Raw genomic sequence first — 17,304 nt, forward strand, 5'->3', positions numbered from 1 at the left:
GAATTGAATTGAATCGAATATCGTATACTTTTCGAATAGTTCGCGAATGATGATTACTGGTACTCACAATCACAATAATTATAAAAAGAACTTCACGCCCGAGTATTTGTAAAGTTAGCAAGTTTCTTTCATTAATAGCGTGTTATGGAGCATTGTTTTTTAAACAAAAATGGAGCATTAAGAACAAACAAGTAGTTTCTTCGCATGTGCAGTGCTCTTCAGAGGATTCGAATGATCGCTGTAGAGCGTGTAAAGTATGGCTACCCAACCAAAGTCGCCTGCTTCACCCGAAAGCTTTAGGCCTATACTGTGCCTGCAGGGGTGAAAATGGGCCGTACTTTTGCTCTAATTTTATGTTTATATGACCACAGTTGACGTTTTGAAATATTCAAAAAGTATTCTAAAAATATTCGCATTTACGAATAGTGGCTACTCGATTCGTTATTCGAAAAATTCGATTATTCGCACCCGTCTACAAAGTTTAGGGAACCGTGTGAGCAACAAAGCGAAAGAAATGCGACCAACAGTGACCAAACGAATGTTACTTTTTGAGCTTGTTATTGGTAGTTTATTATAACAATGAAAAAACAGTAGAAGGAGAATTCTTACTGGTCGTTCTGCAGCTGTCTAGCATAACATTTTGACACCTAAGCAGCCGCCTCATCAGAGAAGAGAGGAGGATAGGAGAGGGCGAGATAAGAGGTACAGAAGGCTATATAAAACATATAAAGTGACAACTAAGTAAACATTCACCCTTAATTCACGTGTTGTGTTACTGAGCCATGAGCCACGACAACTGCATTGGGTAAATATTTACATCTTAAAATACTGCTAGAATTCTTTAAAAGAGAAGAGCCCGAGTAAATTTTTCAAGCAATAAGTCGGAAATGAAATTATATCGTGAATTAAGCAATCAGTCTGGCCACGTCAATTGCTTGTTGTAGGGATTCTAGACTCTCTCGCGCCCCTAATACTGTTTCCCTCGCATGGCTCTCGCGTCTCCAGGAATCCGGCTTCCAAGCATGGCATGCGAGACTGTGGTGGTCAGTATTGAGCAGTAGTACGAGAAATGGGTCGAAATGGGTAGACTTGGCAGCAGTGACGAGCTCCGCTCACTTCGTCTGAGCCATTCTCTACTTTTCGCTGCAGATAATCTTCTGCGCAGCCTGCACGGCGCACCCGATCCTGGTCAGTTGGACACGTGTCGGCCACATCACCGACATCGTTGCAGCACAAGGGGGCATGGACGGCGGCTGCGTCTGTGATTCTGTGCCAGTATTTCTACTATAAAAGCATCGTTTCAAGCCTCAAGGTCTTCACTTGGCAGCAGTGACGAGCTCCGCTCACTTCGTCTGAGCCATTCTCTACTTTTCGCTGCAGATAATCTTCTGCGCAGCCTGCACGGCGCACCCGATCCTGGTCAGTTGGACACGTGTCGGCCACATCACCGACATCGTTGCAGCACAAGGGGGCGTGGACGGCGGCTGCGTCTGTGATTCTGCGCCAGTATTTCTACTATAAAAGCATCGTTTCAAGCCTCAAGGTCTTCACTTGGCAGCAGTGACGAGCTCCGCTCACTTCGTCTGAGCCATTCTCTACTTTTCGCTGCAGGTTGGTGCTAGCACTTTGTCCTATTACCTAGTTTATTTTTTTTACGAGATCGTCACTGCTGCCAACCTTTGTGCTCTTTGTAATTTTTGCTACTTGATTTTTTGTGTACTATCCTTGTGACCTGCAACTTTCATTCATGTCGAAAGACATAGCGAAGATTAAGGAAGACGTCAAGAATGATCTCGTGAAACTCAGGGATGATCTTAAACAGGAAATGAAATTGTCGCGCGAATCGTTTGAGAGGGACCTCAGAAATGAAATGCGTGAAATTCGAAATGAGCAACGCAGCGTTGCACAGAGCCTCGAGTTCGCTCATAAAACCATAGAAGACCTGAAAAGCCAACTAGCAGCTGCAGTAGCAAAAAATACTGAATTAACCAATAGTAACAAAGAACTGCAGGCAAAATGCCAGACACTTGAGAATCATACAGGGTACCTGGAGAAACGCCTGGTTCACCTTGAACAGTATTCGAGAAACTCTAATATTGAAATTCAAGGCGTCCGAAAAGAAGAAAATGAAAACGTTCTGAGCGTCCTCTCAAAGATTGGAGAGGCTATTAACGAGCCTGTTCAAAAATCTGACATAGAAGTATGTCATCGCGTTCCAACCCGCAATCCTGATCGAAGCAACATTATAGTTCAGTTCAAGTCTAGGGCAAAGCGAGATCTGATGCTAAAGAAAGCAAAGAAGATGCGCATCCGCAACAATGATATCGGACTTTCAGACGATGCGCAGATCTACGTAAATGAGCACCTCTGCCCTGCTCTGAAGCGCCTGCTTGGCATGGCGGTGAAGCGCAAGCATGAGAAGCACTGGAAATCCGTTTGGTCTTTCAATGGGAAAATATTCGCGCGGAAGTCTGACGATTCCGGTACCATACAGATCGCCCGTGAAGTTGACCTTGAAAAAATTATCTAATAGAAGCTTTCAGCGTTTCACAGCTACCAAAGTAAAACAATCAAAATGAACTATCATAATTTCGCTCTACCACATTCGGTTCCCCCACAGACTAAGTTAGATAACTCTGTTTTGCACTTAAATGCACGCTCCGCAATTGGAAAGAAAGATGAAATCACATGTTTCATTAACCAGTTCTTGTTTAAGTTCAACATAATCATGATAACTGAGACTTGGTACTACGATGGCTGTGATATGCTTTATCTTGACGGTTATACACCTTTTTTTATTAATCGTCAAAATCGACGAGGTGGTGGTGTTTGTATCCTTGTGAAAGATTGTCGGACATATGAGCTTTTATCTGAATTTTCTTTAATTACTGATGACTTTGAATTTTTAGTACTTAAAAGTGACATCGAAATTGTGGCTGTGGTATACCGCCCTCCAGCTGGTGACATCATGAAATTTCTGAATTTGTTTGAGTCTTTTTTGGAATATATATGTGCAAGTAAATTTCGTCTTGTATGTGGAGGTGATTTCAACCTTAACATTTTGGAAGACACTCCAAGGGCATGCGACTTTATGTCATGCCTTCATTCAGCTGGTTTCACAAATGTAATATCAACGCCAACTCGTATCACAGTATCGAGTTCATCGCTATTGGACCTACTGATTACAAATGCTAACACAGTTGTTTCTAACGCGGGTACTATTTCATCTGATATAAGCGATCATTGTCCAGTGTTCATGCAATACAGTTCTTTACAAATGCAACATAAACATCAGCATGAGACTATCATAGTTCAGCATATCTCTGATGAGGCATTGCAGGCTTTCAAGCATGCTATTAGTATACATGACTGGTCTTTCGTTTATGCTATAAGAAACGTTCATGAAGCGTACCTAAAGTTTATAGAAACGTTTACAAATATCAATCTGTCTCATTTTCCTTTTAGAGGGTTTAAACCATCAAAGAAAATAAGAAAACCTTGGGTCACACGTGCTCTTAGGCGTATGATAAACAATAAAAATAAGCTATTTCATGCGTTCTTGCGATCTCGGGTGGAGGGTTTATTGAAGGAATATAAAGCACTTAGAAATAAACTCAACAGTGAGCTTCGAAAAGCAAAGATAGCGTATTACGAAAACTTGTTTTCTAGTATCAGTGCTAGAAACCCAGATACTACTTGGAAAGCTATAAATAGTGTTCTGGGACGCAGCAAGAAAGACGTCATGCCAGTTGAAATTACAGTGAACAATCGCGTATTGACCGGTCTAAACCTTGCCAATTGTTTCAACAAACCTTTCACTTCCAGTATAACGCCAGATAATGGTGTCTCACTCGTAGATGATTTAATTATTCGACGTCCTGAAAGCATATTTCTTAATCCCACAGATGAACCAGAAGTTTATAGAACATTTATGAGTCTTAATAATAGTAGTGCATTAGATATAGACAATCTTCAGATAAGACCTATAAAATTTGTTTTGGAGTATGTTGCCTCTGTACTTGTTTATATTGTAGTGAAGAAGAGGAAGAAGTGCTCTTGCGTCTGTCGCTGTGCGCACCATCAGCGTTCGTGGACTGCCTCGATTGCGTGAGACGTCTAATAAATCGTCATATCACATTTGGTGGAAGGTGCTGCAATCCCCGACCTCACCCTGGAACTTCGCAGCCGAACGTTGCCGACTGCTTCAGCCGCTACCATGCTCGAGCCTACCGACAATCCGCCAGCAGCTTCCGCCGCGCCCATCATTTGCAGTGCCGTCCAGCGGCAGCGGGACCCCCCCGTCTTCAGCGGAGCCGGTGAGACTGACGTGGAAGATTGGCTCTCTACCTATGAGCGCGTCAGTGAGAACAACAAGTGGGATGACCCGACGAAGTTACGTTCCGTCATCTTCTATCTTGCTGACGTTGCGAACCTCTGGTTCCGCAATCATGAGCGGGACCTCCAAACCTGGTCCGCTTTCAAGGCAGCATTCACGGAAGTCTTCGGCCGCCCAGCCTTACGAAAGCTCCGTGCTGAACAGCGTCTACGCCAGCGCGCTCAACAGCCCGGCGAGACGTACACCAGCTACATAGAGGATGTCGTCGATATTTGCGCCCGCGTCGATTCTACCATGAGTGAAGAGGACAAGGTGAAGCACATCCTCAAGGGCATCGAGGACGATGCATTTCAAATGTTTCTCGCGCGAAACCCTTCATCTGTCGCAGCTGTCGTCACTCTTTGCCAGAGCTTCGATGAGCTGCGTCGCCAGAGGGTCCTTGCGCGCAGCGCTGTTGCACCCGGCCACTCTCTCTCGGGCCTCACGCTTCCCTCCAACTCCTCGCCTGAATCCTCACTCTCCGTTCAGATTAAGGATTTTATTCGTGAGGAGGTGGCGCGCCAACTGTCTATGCTGCCTCTCAGCGATCGACCCCTACAGCCTGACACATCTCTGGCTGCTCCCATTAGGAGAGCCATTCGCGAGGAACTTGCCGACTCGCTACCTTTGGCTCAACCATGTCCTCCCGTGGCGGCACCTCTGACCTATGCCGCAGTCGCAGCGCGACCTGCGCCGCCGACATTCGCATTTCCTGCGACAGTGCGACCTCAAGCAGTGCCAACTCCCGCGTCGCCTCCTATTCCGCCTCGAAGCCCAATTCAGAACCCTTGGCGCACACGCGACAACCGACCCATATGTTTCGCTTGCGGTTTCGCCGGCCATGTCGCGCGCTTCTGCCATCGTCGCATGCCACCTTCTAACCCTGCTGTCTCAACGCCTGGGTATGGATATTCCCACGATGCTACACGCCATTCCATGCATCCCGACCCAGAGTATCCGCCGTCTTCTCGACGCCCTTTCGGCAACCATCGTTCTCCGTCACCACGTCGTCGCTCGCTTTCCCCCTTACGTCGTCGCCAGTCACCTAGCGAGGGAAACTAGTTGCTGCAGTTCTGCAGGCACGAACTGCCAGCTTCGCGACTTCTACAAGGCCTGCACAGTCGCCACACAATTTACTGGACGTTTTGGTTGAATGAACCGCCACAATTGCGCTTATTGATACTGGGGCTGCGGTTTCTGTTATGGACGAAAAGCTTTGTCATAAGCTCCGCAAGGTCACCACGCCATTGTCTGATTTGCTACTGCGTACCGCGAGTACGCAGCATATAGCACCGCTCGCTCAATGTACCGCAAGAGTGCTCATTGCCGACGTTGTTTATGTTGTTGAATTTTTCGTGCTTCCTTCATGTTCACATGACATCATTCTTGGCTGGGACTTCTTGTCTCACCATCGTGCCATCATCGACTGTGCTCGGGCCGAAGTGGCGCTTTTCCCGCTTTCCGAAGCCTCGCTGCCTGACCCTTCTGAAAGTAAAGCCGCCAAGCTCACAGTTGTCTCCGATACGAACATACCACCCGCAATGTCGGTTCTTGTGCCCGTATCTTGCTCCGCCGCGCCAGACGCTACGGTGCTTTTTACACCATCGCCTATTTTTCTACGTCGCAAGGCTCTCCCTCTACCATTTGCCGTCCTCAACACTGTATCTGGATTATCCACTATGCTTGTGTGTAACCCGCTTCAATCCCCTGTGACCTTACTGCGGGGAGAATCCCTTGGTCGTGTTCAGCCCCTTGACCCGCTTCACATTCTCGATACTTCCGACGACATGGCCTGTTATGAGCTCGACGCCCTCACTTCTCCATTGCTGTGCGCATCATCATCATCATTGTCGTCGTCGTCAGACGTTCTCGAATCTGCCTTGGACGCCGATCTCCCACCTGCGTACCGCCAGCAAGTCCTCGCGCTTCTTCAGAATTTTCGCGCGTCGTTTGATTGCGACCAACCATCCCTGGGACGTACGACGACCGTCACTCACAGCATCCACACTGGTTCCCATCCACCATTACGCCAGCGGCCATACCGCGTGTCGGCAGCCGAGCGACAAATCATTACCGAGCAAGTCGACGATATGCTGCATCGTGGCGTCATTCGGCCTTCCCAGAGTCCTTGGGCGTCTCCTGTAGTATTAGTACGCAAGAAGGACGGCTCAATACGCTTCTGTGTGGATTACCGTCGGCTCAATAAGATAACTCGTAAAGATGTGTATCCGCTGCCTCGGATAGATGACGCCCTCGACTCCCTACAAGGCGCGGAGTACTTCTCATCTTTGGATCTTCGCTCCGGCTATTGGCAAGTGCCGATGGCTGAAGACGACTGTGAGAAGACCACTTTCGTCACGCCCGACGGCTTGTATGAATTTACCGTAATGCCATTCAGGCTGTGCAACGCGCCCGCTACTTTCGAGCGTATGATGGAAACTATCCTTCGTAACTACAAGTGGAAAACATGTCTATGCTATCTTGATGATATTGTCGTGTTTTCGCCCGATTTCCCGACGCACCTCGTTCGCTTGCGTGAGATCCTGACGTGTATCACCTCTGCCGGCCTCCAACTCAACATCAAAAAGTGCCGTTTTGCTGCCCGCAAGTTAACAATATTGGGACACGTTGTTTCGAAGGATGGTGTACTTCCTGACCCAGCCAAGCTTCGCGCGGTCGCAGAGTTTCCAATGCCCACCACTCTTAAGGCACTCCGCAGCTTTATAGGGCTCTGCTCTTACTTTCGGCGTTTTGTGCGCAATTTCGCCACTATTATCGCACCACTGACCAATTTGCTTACGGCTAGCAGCGGCATCTCCGCGTGGTCAACTTCGTGTGACGACGCCTTCAAGCAACTACGTCGTCTACTTACTTCGCCGCCGATTCTTCGACACTACGATCCGACAGCGCCCACAGAGCTACACACGGACGCCAGTGGCATCGGACTTGGTGCAGTCCTAGCGCAACGGAAAGACGGCTACGACGAGTACGTCGTCGCATATGCGAGTCGCACTTTAAAGAAGGCAGAAGCCAACTACTCTGTCACAGAGAAAGAGTGCTTGGCCATTATTTGGGCTCTCGTCAAATTTCGTCCGTACCTATATGGTCGCCCTTTTGACATTGTTACCGACCACCACGCCCTTTGCTGGCTGTCCTCGTTGAAAGATCCGTCAGGTCGCCTCGGCCGCTGGGCACTTCGCTTACAAGAATATAACATCCGCGTTGTCTACCGATCGGGCCGAAAGCACTCCGACGCCGATGCGCTTTCCCGATCACCGCTACCTTCCGATGTGGCTTCAGTGTCAACGCCCTTCGCATCCATGTCGACGATCAACGTCGCTGATATGCCGGCCGAGCAGCGTAAGGATCCCCTGCTTTCAACTATGCTGAATTTCCTCCACGATCCCTCCGTCACACCCTCTTCTCGAACACTTCGTCGCCAAGCCGCTCACTTTGCGGTCCACGACAACGTCCTTTACCGCAGAAATTATTTGCCTGATGGTCGCAAATGGCTGCTTGTGATACCACGACACATGCGTACTGACATATGCGCTTATTTCCATGATGCTCCTCATAATGGTCACGCCGGCGTTCTGAAAACGTACACTCGGCTGAGGCAGCGTTTCTACTGGCACGGCATGTATCACTTCGTGCGCCAGTACGTACGCGCTTGCACGGCGTGCCAAAGGCGTAAAATTCAACAGCGCCCTCCTGGCGAGTTACAGCCGCTCCCCTGCCCGGCCCGGCCATTTGATCGCGTCGGCATAGACCTATACGGGCCACTTCCCTACAGTTCCTCGGGTAACCGATGGATAATTGTAGGCGTCGACCACTTGACGCGCTACGCCGAGACTGCCGCACTTCCGGCGGCTTCTGCGCGTGACGTTGCCTTCTTCATCTTGCGGAACTTCGTTCTTCGACATGGAGCACCACGCGAACTGCTCAGCGACCGGGGGCGTGTGTTCCTGTCCGAAGTAATACAAGCCCTTCTCGCTGCATGCAGCATCGTTCACCGCAAGTCTACCGCCTACCACCCGCAAACGAACGGCTTGACAGAGAGGTTCAACCGCACACTCGGTGACATGTTGACTATGTACGTTGCCTCGGACCACAGTAACTGGGACACTGTTTTGCCGTTCGTCACGTATGCCTATAATACCGCCACACAAGCTACCACTGGCTTTTCGCCATTCTTTCTGTTATATGGCCGCGAGCTCTCGTGTACAATGGACACCCTGCTCCCATACCGACCCGACGCTTCTGAATGCACGCCAGTGTCTGAAGCCGCCAAATACGCAGAGGACTGTAGGCAGCTCGCCCGTACCCTTACGACCGCCGCCCAAGGTCGCCAAAAGCTGCGGCATGACAGTAACGTGCCTAACCACATTTTCCGCCTGGTTCCCTTGTTTGGTTGTGGATCCCACCTCACAGCCCTGGCCTTTCAACCAAACTTCTTGCACGCTATGATGGTCCCTACCGCGTCATCGACCGTACCTCGGCTGTCAACTACGTTGTCGAGCCTGTGACGCCATCACACGACCTTAGACATCGCGGACGTGACACGGTTCATGTCAGCCGACTTAAGCCATACTATGACCCCCTGATCCTACCTACGCCGTAGGTCGCCAGGATGGCTCATCTTCTCTCCCGGGGGCCATTGTAGTGAAGAAGAGGAAGAAGTGCTCTTGCGTCTGTCGCTGTGCGCACCATCAGCGTTCGTGGACTGCCTCGATTGCGTGAGACGTCTAATAAATCGTCATATCACAATATATTTAATTTAGCAGTGGAGTCCGGAGAATTTCCAAGTCAAATGAAGCGTTCTCGGGTGTCCGTTCTGTATAAAGGTGGAGACAAAAACATGCTGGGAAACTATCGCCCAATATCTATTATACCAGTATTTGCTAAAGGTTTCGAGAAAATGTTGCATACCCGGTTCTCAGATTTTTTTAATAAAGCTGATATTATCAGTGACGCCCAGTTTGGTTTCCGGAAAGGAAGGTCTACGGAGTTAGCTTTGTTAAGGCTTAAGGAATTTGTTTTAGAAAACTTCGACAACAAGCTCTATACATTAGGCCTGTTCATGGATTTCACTAAGGCTTTTGATTCCCTTGACCATAATATAATATTGCATAAGCTAGAAATGTATGGTGTTCGGGGCACTCCTCTGGCTTTAGCTAAATCATATTTAACAGATAGATCACAATGCGTGTGTCTGGGAAACCATCGCTCATCTTCATTGCTGGTTAGTAGAGGTGTCCCTCAGGGAAGCGTATTAGGTCCCCTTTTTTTCAACGCCTTTATAAATGACATTGTAAGCATCGACAAAGCTGTGCAATTTATCATATATGCCGATGACGCCACAGTCTTGCTGTCTGGCGAAAATGCGGATGAGTTGGTAGAAAGATGTAACCGATTATTAAGTAACATTAAAGCATGGTCACTGTCAAATAAACTTAAAATTAACCCCGGGGAAACGAAGGTAATAATTTTCAGATCTAGAAACAAGACATGCAACGTTAACCAAGATATTAGGTGTGCAGAACATAAAATCGACATTGTTGATGAACACAAAATCCTTGGGGTAACATTTTCATCTCATCTAAGTTGGGATTCTCACATAAATAATTTATGTAAGCAACTTTCTTTAACTACGGGAGTTTTATCGCGGTGCCGCGAAATTCTCCCAACACAAATAAAAATTAAAATATATCACGCGCTATTTCAATCACACATAAACTACTGCAGTTTGGTTTGGCTTACTACGACTCAGCGTAATATAAATAGAATACTACTTTTACAGAAGAAAGCTGTCCGTCGCATTGCCAACATTGGTTATTTATCTCCGACTTCCACATACTTTTGCACTCACAGGTTAATTAAAATCCAAGATTTGTATGAGTTTCGCATCCTGCGTTCATTTTACATCTGCTCTTCTGCGTTGCAACACTTCATTCAGACTACTGCATTTCTGCAGTGTCAGAGTCATGATATCAATACTCGAAACGTGGGAAAGTGGCTTATACCCCGTTTTCGTACCGACTATAAACACCAGTCTTTGAAACATAACCTTCCATATATTCTAAATAAACATAATGACTTAGAGAAACCCACAGTAAATATATTACGTGAAATATTTCTGAATTACTAATTTATTTATTCATTCCATTATCTATCAAAACACGGTCATTTGTTTCGTTCTTGTTACTTGCTATTGATATATAACTGATGTTATTTTTGTCCTATTGCAGTTAGTTCTTGTATTAGTGGTGTTATCATTTCTTTCTCTTCGTAAATTAGAGTGTTGTATACGTATTACTGTAGAATTGTGCTTTGTTAGTTGCTTGAAATGTTTGTTTTGCATTCTAACACAAATGCATTTTTTGCTTTTTTTGGCTCTACCAGTAAGAGTACAGGTTCTCAATGTGTAATCATGTCTACTATCTGCGTAAATAACTAGTTTATTTTTGTGTATTCTGCTTTTAAACATCTGTTATCTGTTTACCTGTCACTTGTTGCCATGTATGTATGGTCTCCTGGGCCCCGTCAAGCTGTACTCTTGCAGCTTTAGCCCAGGAGTCCAGCCAGAATAATTTCTGGTAAATAAAGAGAATTGAATTGAAAAAAAAATCCCCGCTGCTATCGCCACCTGACAGTGGGGATAATTGGGCGCAACAGGAACTGGGCTCTGTCTCTTAGGGTGCAGGAATGGACAAGCATTGCACTCTACGGCACGTATTGCGGGACCGTCCTGCGGACGCCTTCTCGTTAGCTCGTATGCGCCTCCGTTTGTGAGACTTCACCATCGAAAAACTTAGGCATTCGCATCCAGCATAGGTTGAACATGCTTGTTAGATATGCCGTCGCGTTGAGTCGGACTTCCACAATTCATCAGCGCCCACTGGCATGTTCCATTCATTGTAGCTCGGCTCACTTGTTCATTTTACAGAAGGTGCAATAAACGCCCTTCGGTTTGTTTGCACTACTGTTGTCGTTACTTTGCCCAAAGAGCACGCTTGAGACCCCACGCTGTACAAACACCTGACCTTAAGGATGCCAACGTAACTTAAAACAGAAGACCATACCAGCAGGAAAAACCACAGCGCAATGTCACAAAGAACAGCGGCACATTACAGTTCACCACTGTTTATCAAAAGTCCTCCAGTACATACAAAACTGACTTCTGAGACCACTCACCTTTAGGTCCAGATTATTTTCATCTAACCAATGCTCAAATTCGTTGGCCCAGTTCAGGATGCTTTGTGAATCATTACTGTGTGCAGGAAGATATCATCTGCAAAATGACAACCACCGCTGAACAGACTCGCACATTACATGGTGATAGAGTATAGTGGATCCTAAATTAGACATTCGAACCGGTTAGTGCCCGAGCTTGGTCTTTCAGTTTGACCGCGAGCTGGTTTCGTAATAGAGAGGACGTAGAGTTTTAATTTTTATTAGCTTAATTGACCTAATATTAAACATAAACACAATGAAGTAAATGGCACTTACGACCGTGTAGTCGAATCATCGAAAGCGATAGCTTCAGGACTAGCATTGCGTTCGAGCTCCTGAGACGGCATTCTAACAATGCGTGGAAGGTGGCTTCATTACATAATAACGTGAGAGCGCTCCACCGCGAGTGGCTGTGGCTTTGCACTGCTAAACTCCAGGTTCCGGGCTTGATCCTGGCCGCGGCGGTGGCATTTTCATGGGTACAGAATGCTAAAACGCTCGTTTATTTTGATTTTGTGCCACCTTAAAGAACTCATTCTGGCATAAATTAATTCCTTCATTGTATACGGCGTGCTTCACAATCAGCAATTTGTTTGGACTCGTAAAACCTTAGAATTTCGATTTATTGAGATGGACCATCAACGTTTGTCCGCGCCCAATAAAATTATTGGATTGATTAAGCTTCACGCTTGTCAGCCGTTCCGTTAAAAAAGTATGTGCAGCACGGAATGCAGGCAGTTCTTTTGCAAGTCAAAAGCTTAGTCTGTTGCGTGACTGTTAGCCGCATGAGCGAGTGACCGAAGTGGACGGGCATGAGGACATGAGCAGCAGCTGCTTGTTTTTAACTTTTTTATTTGTCATCTAAATTTTATTCATGGGTTGCTGATGACAGCGACAATTATGACGCGGCCGCTTTTGCACTCCTAGCCATATTTGAAACAACGACGAATTACGAGAACAATGGAAAATAATATGCATATTTAAATTTGGTCCAAACAACCAGTAATATTGGGAGCACAGAGTGCTCTTTGTGTCCTTGTTATAAATACGGCTGTGCTCATCAGATTTATGAAACAAGTACGGCGCACGTTCTTATTTCATAAGGTTTGTCATCAGTACTTTAAAGACGACATTTCCACAAATATTTACCCAACACTTGGATGAGAAGGCCGCCTTCATTACGAACCATAATCCTAATCTGCCATTCATATAAACGCGGACTCCACGTCAGGACAATCTGGTGTCTTCGAGAGCAGCACCTGAGCGCGGACATTTACAATTACGTTTATATCAAGCCGCTAGCTTACAGTAAATGTAGAGCATTAATCAGCGGGCGTTTTTAATGGGAAGCACACAATGCTGCGACGCCCCGGAAAAACAATTCAACTGGATTGAGCCCGCTTTTGACAAGTACTACCGTCGCACGCAAACATAAACGTTCCTAATTGACAGCAATGCACACACTGTGCACGAACACACGCCGAAATAATTAAACGAAGTACGGTGACAGAAGCCCTGCTTCGCAGTGTTGCTTCGCCGCAGCCGCCGTGTGCAAGGATCCTGCTCACTTCCGCCAACTGCGGTGAAAACTGCCACCATTTTGGTCATTTGTGTACAAACATCACTCTTAAGAAAAGGTACGCTACAATAGAAACTTACTATATAGATATATATATATTAGAATGTTTTTTTTGGCAGCAGCGACAGCCAGCGCGCACATCGCCTAAAAGCACGTGTTATTCATCAATGCAGATATCTCGCTGATAGCACTACGCTGCATCGGACGGCAGAGGACGCCGCAGACGCTGTCTCAGAAGCGACGCAAGGACTACGCATCGCGCCCACCAGGACACCATCTGGACCGGCGTATATAAGGAGCGCACTTGCAAGGGGCCAGCATTTGGCAGCAGCGACAGCCAGCGCGCGCATCGCCTAAAAGCACGTGTTATTCATCACTGCAGGTTTGTTCACTGACCACGTTCGCCTGAACTCTGTTCCCCTTTATCGCTGTCGTTGCTGCCATTGAGTGTTATTCAATCCTTGACTCTTTTGTGAAAGTGGTATCTACTAACCCATTGCTAAAACAGACAGAGAAATCCGAAATGACTTGCGGGAGCTGTGCGCTGAATTGAAAGCGTTGACGGACAGTATTAGGTTGATTAACGATGACTTTGAAGATATGAAAAAGAAATTAAAGGAAGCTTGCCATGAGAGAGAGGCCTTGAGGAAAGATAACGACAGTCTCCGCGCTAAGTGCGAAGAAAATGAAGATGAAATTCAGCAGCTGCAGAAAAGGCTCGCGCAGCCCGAGCAATATTCACGTAGGTCCAATATAGAGATTGAAGGGCTTATGGAAAAAGAAAACAAAAATGTCAGTGCCCTTGTGGGAAAAATTGGTGATGTGATTGGAGAGCCCATTACTGCTACAGATATAGAAATATGTCACCGTGTGCCAACCAGGGAAGCAGGCAAATCGAATTTTGTCGTGCAATTAAGAAGTCGACAAAAGAGAGACACTATTCTTGAAAAGCCGCAGAAGGCAAGGCTAAGGAATACCCAAGTTGGAATTCCCGACGATGCACAGATATTCGTTAATGAGCATCTGTGCCCAGCTCTAAAAAGGCTTCTGTCCTTTACCGTAGCAAGGAAACACGAGTTTCAATCAAAATTTGCATGGACGAAAAAAGGAAAAATCCTTGCGCGGAAGTCCGCCACCGCTAGGGTAGTACACATTCAGTCAGAGAACGACTTGCAAAAGACAGTGTGAAGTGAAATATTTTTTGGGGTTACATTTGCTTTGATAACTTTTGAAGCATAAAATGTATCAAGAATACGGTTTGCCTTCTGAAATCACGTTACCTGCGCACACACAGCCCGTTGTTACTGCGATCAACATGAACGCTCGCTCTCTTGCGTGCAAACAGGATGAAAATTCAGCCTTTCTTAGTAGCTTCCAGTTTACTTTTGATGTAACCATGTTCTCTGAAACTTGTTATAGTGAAAACAGAGAGATGTTAGTGCTGAATGGCTATGCACACTTGTTTTTTCAAACCGAATGACTCGAGGGGGGTGGAGTGGCCATGCACTTTAAGAGCACTATGCAGTGCGATTTAATGCATGAGTTTTTCATGTGTGACCACCAATTTTGAAACGGTATGCGCAACAACTGCTAGCACTTTATTACTAGTTGTGTACCGTCCCCCTTCTGGAAACGTTAGCAAATTATTAACATATCTTGAAAAAGTGCTCGACTATGCGGGCTTGAACTGCTATCAACTTCTTGGTGGTGATATGAACATTAACGTGCCTGACCTCAACTTATCACGTGAATTCTCCTTCGCGCTAAGTGACTATTGTTTTTGTAGTGTAATCAACACGCCCACCTGCGTATCTGTACATAGCCAGTCTGCTCTTGACAATTTTATTGTTAGCGTGGACACGTCAATCCACGCGGCCGGTACTATCAGCTGTCCAAAGCCATACAATGTCCCCTTTGTCGTATGACACATTCTTATGTCGTGCATCATAGCGGATCTTGGAGTGGTCCTGGGATGCCAACGTACGGAGCTCAGCTATGCGGCGTGCTTCCTCAGCGCGGCAGAGAGTCTGGGCAAGAGAAGAGTCCGCATGAGGAGTAAAAGGTAGAATGGTGTCAAGGAAGTTGCGGGGTGGTCTAACATAAAGAAGATAGAAAGGGCTGTATCCTGTAGTTTCATGCTTTGCGGTGTTGTAGGCGTATGTGATAAAAGGCAACATGTCATCCCAATTTTTGTGCCTGGAATCCACGTACATCGAAAGCATGTTGGTCAAAGTTCTGTTAGTGCGCTCGACGAGACCATTTGTCTGCGGATGATACGGGGTCGCATGGCGAAACTGGCAAGCACAGAGACGCAACAGCTCTTTACTACGTCGGCCACGAACTGGCGACCGCGATCGCTCACAATAACACGAGGGGGTCCATGACACAGTATAACGGAGGACAGGAGGAAGCTCGAAACATCAAGAGTCGTGGCCATTGGCATCGCTGCGGTTTCCGCATAACGCGTCAGGTGGTCGACGCAGACTATAATCCAGCGGTTGTCATTGGATGAGCGCGGGAATGGGCCGAGAACATCAACTCCAACCATTTCGAAAGGAGATGATGGTGGCGCCACTGGGTGAAGGAGTCCGACCGGTGCAGTATTCGGGCGCTTGAATTGCTGGCACTTGTTACAACTGGCCACATACCTTTCTGTATCGCGTCGCATACCAATCCAGTAGAATCGACCCTGAATGCGGTGGTATGTTCTGGTGAAACCCAGGTGTCCAGCGGTGAAGTCGTCGTGCATAGCGCGGAGTACGTGGTTTCTCAAATTCTTAGGGACCACTAAGTGGAGGCGGGCACCCTCAGCCGCGTAGTTCTTCTTGTAGAGCAGGTCATCTTGGATGACAAAGCCATTGTTACCTGTTGGCTGAGCAGCTGAGGCAAAGAGGCCATCCAGGCTGCGGTCATTACGCTGCTCTTCCCGGTAGGTGGCCAGATCGGGAAAAAGAAAGTCGTCGATGGCGGCCAGAAACTCATCGAAATTGTCGGCGTCACATTCACTTGTAGGTAGATGGAGCCTCGAAAGACAGTCGGCGTCCGCATGATGCCGGCCACTCTTGAAACGGACTGCAAAGTCAAATTCCTGCAAACGTAGCGCCCATCGAGCAAGGCGGCCAGAGGGGTCGCGGAGACCAACCAACCAACATAGTGAATGGTGATCAGTAACGATCGTAAAGCGGCGCCCGTAGAGATATGGCCGGAACTTCTGGACTGCAAAGACGACAGCGAGGCACTCTAGCTCAGTGACGGTGTAATTCTGTTCGGCCTTGCTCAACGAACGGCTGGCGTAGGCAATGGAATGCTCGGCGTCACCAAAACGCTGGACGAGGACGGCGCCGAGGCCGATTCCACTCGCGTCGGTGTGCAATTTTGTTGAGGCAGAGGGGTCAAAATGGCGAAGGATTGGTCCGGAAGAGAGCAGGAACTTCAGTTGACGAAACGAGGAATCGCAATCTGCTGTCCAGGTGAAAGGGTTATCCTTGCGCAGCAATGAAGTCAGAGGGTAGGCAGTATCGGCAAAGTTGGGCACAAAACGTCGAAAGTACGAGCAAAGACCCAAGAAGCTCCTCAGCTCGCGTTGTGACTGCGGTTGTTTAAAGCCGGTAACTGCAGCGACCTTCTGTGGGTCTGGTCGCACCCCCTGCTTGTCCACTAGATGTCCAAGTACTAGCGCCTCTCGTTGGCCAAAGTGACATTTCTTTGAGTTGAGGGTAAGGGCAGCTTGTTCAAGGCACGTCAGAACAACGTCCAGTCGATGGTTGTCCTCTGCAAAGGTGCGGCCAAAAATGACGACGTCGTCAAGATAACATAAACAAATCTCCCATTTCAGGCCGCGCAGTAGCGTGTCCATAAACCGTTCAAATGTTGCAGGCGCGTTGCACAAACCAAACGGCATGACGTTGAATTCAAACAAGCCGTCTGGGGTCACAAAAGCGGTTTTCCCTTTGTCAGTTGAATGCATGGGTATCTGCCAGTAGCCCGATCTGAGGTCTACAGATGAAAAGTAGGATGCGGAATGAAAACAGTCGATAACGTCATCGATCCGGGGTAGTGGGTACACATCCTTTTTCGTCACAGAATTGAGACGCCGGTAGTCGACACAAAACCTCCA

At 47.3% G+C, this 17,304-nt stretch overlaps 1 protein-coding gene across 1 annotated transcript; it reads left to right on the top strand.

Annotated features, from left to right (window-relative positions):
- Positions 1 to 1,716: 1,716 nt before the first annotated feature.
- On the top strand, positions 1,717 to 2,575 carry LOC125942767 (uncharacterized). The gene has a single exon (XM_049661025.1). It carries the CDS (start codon positions 1,748 to 1,750, stop codon positions 2,528 to 2,530), a length of 783 nt encoding a protein of 260 aa, XP_049516982.1. The 5' UTR covers positions 1,717 to 1,747; the 3' UTR covers positions 2,531 to 2,575.
- The last annotated feature ends 14,729 nt before the right edge of the window (positions 2,576 to 17,304 follow it).

The sequence above is a fragment of the Dermacentor silvarum genome, chromosome 1 (genome assembly GCF_013339745.2).
Source record: "Dermacentor silvarum isolate Dsil-2018 chromosome 1, BIME_Dsil_1.4, whole genome shotgun sequence".
Lineage (NCBI taxonomy): Eukaryota > Metazoa > Arthropoda > Arachnida > Ixodida > Ixodidae > Dermacentor > Dermacentor silvarum.

Bases quoted from the DNA above. Each gene is read 5' to 3' on its own strand.
- LOC125942767 (XM_049661025.1), top strand. From the start codon at position 1,748: ATGTCGAAAGACATAGCGAAGATTAAGGAAGACGTCAAGAATGATCTC.